Genomic DNA, 10,443 nt, shown 5'->3' on the forward strand with positions numbered 1-10,443 from the left:
CCATTCCCCATGATATGCGAAAGCAGCTAGACACTACTGGCATCTACAATTTGTTCTGACATTTCACATAAGGAGTCCACAAATGCTTAAGACCAAACCATCCTAGATATACCAATACACATGCATTTTACTGAATACTGGTGGCGGTGTAAACATTCTTCAGAACGAATCATCTAGTCACATAGCAGAATTGGTGCAATATTGTTATAGCTGTCCTGCATAGCCAGGTGCCTAAACGCTGAACAAGATGCATCCCCTGCCACAGAAATGAGGAATAGCCCAGACATGCTTCTCCCAACCACTTTAAACTTTGTGTTGACTGTCAATAGCATGGTCTCTTATTTCCTACTTGTGGAATTATACGCACCTACCATACTAAGAAATAGGCTCAAATCCCTCGTCCTTTTTTAGGTGCCTCAAAGAAAGAATTAATTACTTTGAGAAAAGAACAGCTAAAGCGATTAAAGTGAATAATACAAGTGTGTCTTGTTGGCCTAAGCCTACACTCAATACGCATTCAGAATCATGGCAACATGTCTTGGTCAAGGCTTCTATCAATTATGTTCCTAGTCAGTAATAAAGCATTCATTTTCTTAACTGAGCATGTAATGATATGCATTTGAGAAGTGGAAAAGCAGGAGAAACTAGATCCCTCCTACTCTCCCTGCAGGATCTTCCCTGCTTACCATGCTGCAACTTTGAAACAAGCAACAGAATGATGGCAAAGAGGAAACGGGATTAACACAGAAGAGGTCAATGTGGGGTTTCGTACAACTCTTAAAATTCATGTTCAAATAGCAAGGTCTCCATCACCCTAAATTCCGCATGCATCCATTTCAGCAAGGGGGGCAGGAAGACTCGTACTGGAAGGACAGCTGAGAGATGAGTGAAAAACCTGGTGTTTTTCCAGGCTATGTATTACCAGACACCCACACACAACCTTTCAAGTCTTTGGCTGTAAATCTGGTGAGGCTTAAATAACAGCAACACTGTTTCTCTGCTGAGCAACAAATACCATCTAGCAGACAAAAATGAAAAGACAGGGTTTTTTTGGGGGGGGGGGTACCCGGATTAAATTGGTACTGTATATAGATTAAAGCCTCCACTCTGGAACCACACCAAAGGCTTAACTTATTAACATAAGCACCACCTTTAAAAAAAAAGGACAGGGAAGGGCACTTGTTCCTTATACCTACAAATTATCTCATTATTTATGCTGCCTTTTCAGCGGCAAGGGTGAGCATTTCAGATGAGAAAGCAGGGGAGCCATGCCTGCAAAATTACACACAACCATAGCAGTGCTTGTCACGCGGACTCGATACACAAGAATCTCGCCACTTAGGGCACCCCCTGTTACTTTTCTTTCTTTTTTGGTGATGGCAGCAGTAACAGAACCAAACATTCCTGAGAGATAAGACATTCACAGTCAATGCCCATTTCATGTCTGCAGAGCGGGAGACAGTAGCTAGAGTGAGTGGCCACTCCTTGAGCTGTGCCATTATCTCAAGGAGCAGCCAGAGATGCAGAGCAGCACTGCGTAAATTAAAGCTGATGACTCCTTAAAAAGCAGCAGGGGCAAGGTGATTAAGCGTGAAATGTGCCACCCTCTTTAAAAGCATATTAAAAGCAAAATTCTACTTTCTATTCAAGTTTTCTTTTGCCTTCCTGTAGAACCTTAATCTCTTGTTTCCAGTGACTAGTCATTTTACGGACCTGAAGTCTGTCAGGTACAAGGTAGTGACCATCAATTCTAGCAATTGGGAGATGAAGGTCTGAATCTCAACTACTCCTCATAGCACACTCCAGCCGCGGTGCTTTCAGCAAGAATTTGAATGTTCAAAACGGAAATATTTGAAAATATGGCGCCTTACTTCCAGAGCTGCTTGTTTTTTGTCGCAATAAAAGCTAAAGAATGTGTGTTCCTAGCAGTTTGCATTTTCTTGGGCAGTTACCACTTGTAGTGGGAAGTGTTCTTGATAGCCACATACAGGAAACTGCTCTCCCTACATTCTTCCAGACACCTTAAGGGTCTAGCGCCAGTTTTGCAAACATGCATGCAATAAAAGAACCAAATTTGTATACATTGAAGGGCATCAGATTGGCTGGGGAGTTTATCCCTAGATTCCTAAAAATGGGGATACATTAGTGAGAACCTATGCAAATGTGCAAACTCTCTCTGGACACCGCCCCCCAAGGCAAATATAAATACAATCAATGCACAGAGCTCACACAAATACATTCTCCACTATAAATATTTCTATTGAAACTTTTCATCCAGACTGCCATGCACTTTGGGGTGTGAGAGGAACAAAAACAAACTCCCACGCAAAAACCAACAATAGGGGACTGAATCCCTTGGGGGAAGAGGGCACAGAATCACCAAATTTAGATGTTTCCAAAAATTGGCAGTAGGTTACTGGCCCAATTCCACACTTTCCTAGGTGGGAGTGAGAGTTTTCAGTGCAACAAGTCATAGCATATTACTGGGGTGGTGGGTTGCACAGGGTTGGGACCGGCAGTTGGGACCACAGCAAGGACTTTCTAATAGACCAAGCAGCCAATCCACATAACTTCTTGCCCCATGAGACAATGACTATGCGGGTAATGGAAGTGGACTAATAGCACCAAGAAATCTAATGGACTCCCCGCTCTCACGGTATGATAAAAACGGAAAGATAAACAGGACGAACTTGTGAAAAGAATGGGGCAGGGTATGCATATCTCACTCAGGATGTGTCAGAGAGAACCTGTCGTGGGCAGGAAGCTCCAACACTGTTCTCACGCATAAGGCAGCTATTCTGTCTGGAGTAGGACCTCTGGTTCCGAAAGGGAACAGTACAGAGTGTAACCCAACTCATCCACCTCTTCAGGAGTAAGCTCTGAAAACAAGTTCACCTTGGGATTCAAAGCGCTGGGAAGGACCCCTGCTTCCAAATAGCCAATGAGCCCTTTCAAGGCCTGCAGAAAACGGTCAGCGAGCAGGTCTTGTGACCAGTCAGTCTCCTCCTGTGTCAGGTGCAGTATGACGTTGGTAAGCTGGCTGGCAGAAAGGTGACTCAACGCCGGGTTCAGCTTGCATATAGCCTTGAGGATCTTGAGGCACAAGGAACGGCAGCCAGAATCAGCCTGGTCTAAGGCCCGCAGGCGAGCTGTCTCAGCCGGCCGAAGACTGAGCCGCCACAGATTATCATACTGGGCCAGTCGGTGTGGTTTGGCTACTAAGACTGTGTCACCTAGCGTCACAGATGGCAAGAAGTCTATGAAAAGGCGCCGATCTCTTTCATACTGGACCTCCAACGTCAGAGATTCCAAGGGCGCTACTGGACGGATCACATAGTCTAGGAGGGTCCCAATAGCTGGCCAGTTGATGGAGCCTGCCACAACTTTCTCAAAGGTGCTGGACACTGCCCTGGGTGAAAGGTAGCCCCCCACCACACAGCGGTCCCAGTAACTGCTACCACGAGGGAAGTATTCTGGGTTTTCCCGACGTACCAGACAGAAGCCAGGGATGTTCATAATGGTGTCTTCACCTGGAATGCAAGACCACAGGTTCTGTTCCAACACCAGAGGAACCATGAGCTGGATGTGATCAGCAGTCACAACCTGCCAGGGGGGAGAAAAAGAAGAGGTTTTCTAAGGCCCTTAAAAGGCCACACTATTTGGCTAAGGGGAAGGCTGAAATGCAAAGGAAAGTTGAGCTGGGATCTCCTATGATGCTCGGTGCCATGCTAGAACATGCTGGTGTATCAGAGGCAGCATTGGAAATAGTTCCACATAAATTAAACAGTAAGAAGGAAATAAAAGCAGAGTTTATGCTTCAAGGAAACTACCACCTTATTGAGATGCCATTCACATGCTCACAGTGATGATTTGCAGATAGGCATTCCCTGGATACAGACCAGAGACAGACGGGGGAGTTGCCTGAGTTTTAGTGAATAGGAATAAGTTTGCATGTAGGTGAAGCTTACCTGATGTTTTTAATTCTGTAGAGGTTGTGCAATTTTTTCCCTTGAGATGTTTTGGGTATTTAGTCATATATAGATTTAAATGTGTTGCAACCTATCCTAAGCCCCTCAAGTGGAGTGCATTTACATTAACTAAAGCCTGAGAAGAATGCTAAGAATGTAAGAAACGAAGAAATGAAATTGCTTCCTCAAAAGAAAACAGAACTGTTCACATTTATGGTGAATGCAATAAAAGAGCCAAGGGCATATAATAGAAAACAGGGAGCCATTCACTGAGTCAGACTATTGTTCTATCTAGCTCACGATTGTTTATTCATCAACTGGCAACAAATATCCAGGGTTTTTCACACAGGAGTCTTTCTCAGACCTACCAGGAGTGGCAGGGACTGAACCTGGGACATTGTTGCTTCTAAGTTTTTATTGTCTAATGCCAAAAGACAACTATTTAAAGACTGAGTTTGACGAAACATAATACAACGTTTCTCCAAGGAAATCACCATCACCATTAGGTGTAAATTTAAGTTTTACCTAATGCAAAATACTACACATAGAAGTCTTGATGCAGTGTTGAATCAAGTAAGTCCATTCAGAATTGCTCATTTAAAGGCTATATGTTCATCAGGGTAGCATGCAGGAATGGCTCCCATGCCCGTTATATATTGAAAAGAACAGAAGAGACTAAATAATGTAGAAGGACCATGCACTGTCAGGAACAGATGTGGGAGAGAAAAGATAGAGAAATATTTGAATCTTGCTCAGTTGGAAAGAGAGGACATTAAAATTGCAAAAAGGAGGGAAAGTGCTTTACAGTCTTGGGGAGAACAAATTATTTCCTATGCAAGATCAAATCACAAAAAGCCAAGAAATACCGTATGACTACAGACAATTGTAGGCACAATGATGCTGAGACAAACACTGGCAACAATGAAGTTTGCATGTTCTCTATCATACCTATTGAATAATATGTAAACCTTCTCACCCATCCAAATTACCTGCAAATCATCATAGAGGCTACCACTCAGGTACATTTCACGGAGAGGCATGTCTGGCAGCTTGGCACGGAGGAAACCACGCAGTTCTGCACATATATCTACAGCAGCTTGCTTGGCTTTGGCCTGCTCTTCTGTTGGGATGGCCACCTTCCTCCGGTAATACGCAAACAGCTTCTCTTGCAAGGACATTCGGAGGCGGGACTTCTTCAGCTCCACCTGGCTTTTCTTGATGGATGATTTCTGCTTTGTGGATTTGATCAAATCTGCCAGGATAGGTTGGAGAGAGAACAGCAGGCCTCAATATTTCACCACACAGGACTCATTAGGTACAAATTGCCTGTACTGAATTGGACCTGTATTGAATTTGGAAACACTGGGGATTAAACTATGTGAGACAAAAATCATTGACCACACTTTTAACCTTTCTTTAATGGCAATGTGCATCTTGATACAGACTGCAACACCACCCATTAATTCATGTCACTTTCCTGACAAAAACAGTCCCACTGCCCAGCTTTAATCTTCCTTATCAGGACAAAATGAAAAGTACCCATGTGCTTTTCCTGCACATTGTTAGTGTTATGATGTAGTGATATAATTTCTCTTACATATATATGATTATTGTAATAATTTGGACAGTCTGTTTTCTGTAAACTACTTTGAGCACAAATATCTTTGTTGAAAGTACAGTGTAAAATGAACTGACCTATTTGAAAAAGATGCTCTTGTTCCCTGGAGATTTTCACATAAGGCACGAGAACCGTACTTGTCAGGAATACATTGGGTCAGCAGTATCCTTCCTCAGAAGAATGTGCTGGACTTACTGATCAGTAGGCTCTCTTCCAAAACTAAGATCCTTTCTTAACTAACTGTTTTTTGACACCAGAACACGTAAAGGTGAAAGGTTTACCTGTTTGGCAACCAAATTATGTAAGAAGTTGCGTAAGAGTTACAGGATGTCCCTCACCTATATCAAAATCTGAAGAATCAGTGGGAAGAGTCTGCAGAGAGCGGCTAATATTAGTCTTCATATCTTGGTTTAATAACCGAGATGATGATCCAAGCCAACTTGGTTCCTCCCAGCTTCTCTTTCCTGACTGACTCATGCGAGTGGGGCTGGCTGGAGCACTGATTGCCCGGTCATACATCTGAAGCAATAAAGTGGGGAGACAAGAAATTAAGTGTATGATCCATTCAAAAGCCTTCATTTCCACAGCCTACCTGTGTAGAACCCAATGGTGAAACCGTTCTGGAAGGCCTGTAAACTCCATTTTGGTAGTCAAGCAAACATGGGACTAATATATGCGAGCTGTAAAATGAGCTTATCTCCTTGCTTTGAAGCCTTGGCTGCTGGCTTGGTTAGTTGGGAAAACCTGTCAGCTATGCACTTATCTGAGAGATGGATGTGAGTGGGGAACAGGCCCCAAAGACAGTGTGATTAATTGGATTATTTCTGCCAGTTTATATATCTTGTTTTCTGTATAAGTAACACATAAGCTACCGTGTTTCTCATATTATAAGTCATGTCATAATCTTTTTTTCTCAAGAAAATAAGCCTATGGCTTATTTTCGGGGGGTGTCTTATTATTTTTTTAAAAAAATACAGTATGGTACCTCCCCTGTCCAGCGCCCGGAACTGGCTGCTGCTGCGCTGCTGGGCGCGTTGTCGCGCTTCAGCAGGGCACGCTGCTGGGTCCCGCCGGGTCGGGGCTTCACGCGGCGCGCGCTGAGGCTCTTGCCGGATCCCGGCTCGGAGCAGCGCGCGCTGCGGCTCTTGCTGCGTCCCGCCGCCGGGTTGGGGCTTGGAGCAGTGCCAGCGCCAAGCGCCAACCCAGCAGCGGGACCAGCGGGACCTGCAGCGCGCGCGACAGGAAGAGGAGGGACCAGCGAGTGGCAGCCGCGGCGGCCAATGAAGGCTCGGCCGGGTGTTTTTTGTCGTTGTAGCTGCGTCCCGCCTCTTCCTGTCACGGCTCGGCGCCCGGAACTGGCTGCTGCTGCGCGCGTTGTCGGCTCTTCAGCAGGGCACGCTGCTGGGTCCCGCCGGGTTGGGGCTCCACGCGGCGCGCGCTGAGGCTCTTGCCGGGTCTCGCCGCCGGGTCGGGGCTTGGAGCAGCGCGCGCTGCGGCTATTGCTGCGTCCCGCCGCCGGGTCGGGGCTTGGAGCAGCACGCACTGCGGCTCTTGCCAGTCCCGCCGCCGGGTCAGCGCTTGGCGCGGTGCATGCTGCTGGACATTTTGGAGGGGCAGCAGCAGCCGGTTCCGGGCGCTGACAGGCATCTTCCTCTTCCATGGCGCCATCCAGACCTGCTCCCAGCACTACGGCTTATTTTTGGGGTATGTCTTATATTTCTTCAACTCAGGAAAATCCTGCCATGGCTTATTTTGTAGGGATGACTTAAAATATGAGAAACACGGTATTAGCCTCTCAGAGACGAAGCATGGTGGTGCTTGTTGCTTCAGCGTCTATCCTGGGGTGTAGTGACAAGGAATTCTATGTTGTCTTGTATGTTTCTTATATATATCCTTATAATAAAACATTACAACTGATTACTCTGGTATTGTGTGCATCTTTCTTTGGAATCCCTGCAACTGGGTCCTTCGGAGCACCAGTCAATCCTTCACTTTGGTCTGTATTTCGACCCATGGGACAGAAAACTCCCATTGCATCTTTATCGTACCCCAAAGTCTAGGCACCCTTTCACTCACAATGTTCACTCTTACCCGCTTAACAGCCAAGGTGGCAATCCCCAGCATGGCAGCGCCTCCCACACCTAGGACAAGTCGAGCATTGGACAATACAAAATCAATGGCTGTGCCAATGCCATTGTCATCCTTCTTTCCTTTGCGCTCTCCAGCGCCTGCCATTGCTCCTTTATGGGAAGAGAAAAACCAAACACAACTGTTAACATATTTCATTTTGCCCATTTGTCATTCAGTGCTTCCTGATTAAAGCTAGAATCTCACTCTGTCATAGGGGTCCCCAAACTAAGGCCTGGGGGCCGGATGCGGCCCAATCACCTTCTAAATCCGGCCCGCGGACGGTCCGGGAATCAGCATGTTTTTACATGAGTAGAATGTGCCCTTTTATTTAAAATGCATCTCTGGGTTATTTGTGGGGCCTGCCTGGTGTTTTTACATGAGTAGAATGTGTCCTTTTATTTAAAATGCATCTCTGGGTTATTTGTGGGGCATAGGAAACACGTTCATATTTTTTTTCAAAATATAGTCCGGCCCCCCCACAAGGTTTGAGGGACAGTGGACCGGCCCCCTGCTGAAAAAGTTTGCTGACCCCTGCTCTGTCCCATAGGACATCAAACTTATCATGGGATAACATGCTTCACAATTCTTAAGTCATTTGTACAGACAACTCTGACACAGCTTAGGCTGAGATTTGCCCAAGTCCTTTCAGTGAACTTCATGGCTGAATAAAGAATTGAATGCAGCTGAACAACCAAACCCAAGTCTCTCTCTTTTACTGCTAAATACAACTAAGTTCCTAAGGCAAATGAGAATATATGAAAAATGGTATGCTCTTTAAGAATGAACTCAAGACAAAACTATCTCAAGTTTTCATAAACTGATTTCCAGATCGTAAAAATAGTTGTAATAAGAGCTTACAATATTGTACAGAAATAGATCTTTCCACTATGAAAAACCATCAAAAGCTAGATGGGAATTTCCCCAACCTCTGCAGTTAAGTATAGGTCAGTCCTTGCAGTGTGATCTGCAAGCTTCCTGGAACTACTCTGGCTCCCATATATCCTACTCATGTTACATTTAGTCATTCAAAGTAGTGCTTTAGGACAGATCTACAATCATTTATAAAGATTCTGAATAAGTAAGAGAGCACTTTCTGCCTGGAAAACAACCTACCTGAAGTTTACTGCATCTGTGAAGAATGGGGAATACTCCCAGGCAGGACACTATTGGGATTCCTTTTTCAAGTTTGTACCACACAGCCAATATTGATGAAAAGGAAAGTGGTGAGGAAAACAGGTGGGGGGGGAAGGAAAGTCTCTAAACCAACCCCCCAAGTTTGGAGTGCAAGAAAGCCTGGCCCTTCTCCAGCTGTCTCTCCTTATCTTTGAGCTGCTCAAGCTGTTGGTTCTTGCGGAATTCCCGCCGGATTGTGTCGAAGTAGAAATCACGGTCAGTATAGCGCAGGCCACGTCCCTGACGCAGTAGAGCCCGATAAAGGTTCAGCACTGCTTCACGGGTCCACGCTGCCATGGAGGATGAGTGGAGGGCGGGCAAACTGAAGGCACACAGAATAAACATAAACAATGAAACAATCTCTCTCTCTCTCTCTCTCTCTCTCTTTGCAAATTATAATATTTAGCCAAGTTGTCAATTGTGTTTTATCCAAGAGGACATGATTCATAATATCAACCAATATGAGAAATACATCTATTTAAAGCTCTAACCACTACAACTACTTGCAAAGTTATCCTCTATTTTACAAGCAAAAGACAGAGAAGACTTCACTAGACATATTAAAAGAAACACTAAAAAAAGTTCCAAAAGGTGAGGGAAAGCCTTTTTAAAAAATACAACCTATATTCACATCCCACAAAACTAGGTATCAAATCTCAAAGGGAGATGCAATCAAGCAGCCTGTGGCAGCGTTGCCTCTTTCTAGGCCCCGCGACTTAATCAGAAAGTTGGGTTATGGGGAAGCATCATGTATATGTATTTTTAAAGAAATTATTGTTAAGTCAGATTTACTAAAAGTTATTGTGAGAACGTCAGTCTCCTGGCAGCCTTAGAATAAATCTTGAAATAAAGAGAAAGTATATAGCAAAACGTTCTTGATAATAAATGGGAAAACAAAATAATAACAACAAAATGTGTACAGACTAACAAAATGCAAAATAGCACAATGAGAAGAATCGGAAGTTAGTGTTTATGGTGTGTATATGTTGTAGTGTGTGGTGTATGTACTCTATGTAGTAAATTGTTATAAGTTATATGTAAATTGATGTTAATTGAAGAAGACAGTAAGCAGCAGTAAGCGGCGACTAGCAGATATCCCCGCTCCCTCCAGCCTACCACAAAACGAATAATAGATATACTGTATAGATATATAGATATAGATATAGTGCACGATGAGGAAAATGAAAGGCCCTCAGAGGAAAGTGGAACTCAAGGGACCAAGGAAGCCTCTCTCCTCCCCTCCGAGCCGAGGGTCCTTAGGAAGGAGAGCCCCGCCAGTGCCACCGAGGTTGGGGCGGCCCTAAGGCTCCGGGCGTCAACCCTGGAGGGAAGGGGGGGCTAAGGGCGGGCACTTGCTCTCGGTACCTGCGCGGAGGAGAGGAGACCGTCGCGTTTCAGGGGCTGCTCAGAGCCCACCTCTTCCCGCTCCCGGCACAGCTCGCGGGGTCACTCGGCAACATGGCGGCTTCTCTTCCGGGGCACGACCTCCTTCGCTATGGAAACGTCAAGGGAAAAAAACATCCACAAAAAGGCCGCGCTTCCCGTTCGGCCCTG

General features: G+C 45.2%; 2 protein-coding genes across 2 annotated transcripts; both read right to left on the reverse strand.

Annotated features, from left to right (window-relative positions):
* Positions 1-883: 883 nt before the first annotated feature.
* On the reverse strand, positions 884-8,962 carry MIEF1 (mitochondrial elongation factor 1). Its single transcript, XM_060279822.1, has 5 exons — positions 8,830-8,962; positions 7,678-7,826; positions 5,925-6,105; positions 4,958-5,220; positions 884-3,603 (listed from the first exon to the last, which is right to left on the reverse strand). Exons 2-5 carry the CDS (start codon positions 7,819-7,821, stop codon positions 2,794-2,796), a joined length of 1,398 nt encoding a protein of 465 aa, XP_060135805.1. The 5' UTR covers positions 7,822-7,826; positions 8,830-8,962; the 3' UTR covers positions 884-2,793.
* Positions 8,963-8,970: 8 nt separating this feature from the next.
* On the reverse strand, positions 8,971-10,428 carry LOC132592766 (mitochondrial ribosome and complex I assembly factor AltMIEF1). The gene is made up of 2 exons (XM_060279823.1): positions 10,255-10,428; positions 8,971-9,211 (listed from the first exon to the last, which is right to left on the reverse strand). Exon 2 carries the CDS (start codon positions 9,184-9,186, stop codon positions 8,974-8,976), a length of 213 nt encoding a protein of 70 aa, XP_060135806.1. The 5' UTR covers positions 9,187-9,211; positions 10,255-10,428; the 3' UTR covers positions 8,971-8,973.
* Between the last annotated feature and the right edge of the window lie 15 nt (positions 10,429-10,443).

Source organism: Zootoca vivipara, chromosome 10 (genome assembly GCF_963506605.1).
Source record: "Zootoca vivipara chromosome 10, rZooViv1.1, whole genome shotgun sequence".
Lineage (NCBI taxonomy): Eukaryota > Metazoa > Chordata > Lepidosauria > Squamata > Lacertidae > Zootoca > Zootoca vivipara.

Excerpts from the sequence above, each read along its gene's own strand:
- MIEF1 (XM_060279822.1), bottom strand. The coding sequence starts at position 7,821 with ATGGCAGGCGCTGGAGAGCGCAAAGGAAAGAAGGATGACAATGGCATT. Across the intron at positions 5,221-5,924 it reads TTCTTCAGATTTTGATATAG|ATTTGATCAAATCCACAAAG; the intron begins GTGAGGGACATC and ends CTATCCTGGCAG. Across the intron at positions 3,604-4,957 it reads GCCTCTATGATGATTTGCAG|GTTGTGACTGCTGATCACAT; the intron begins GTAATTTGGATG and ends CCCCCCTGGCAG.
- LOC132592766 (XM_060279823.1), bottom strand. The coding sequence starts at position 9,186 with ATGGCAGCGTGGACCCGTGAAGCAGTGCTGAACCTTTATCGGGCTCTA.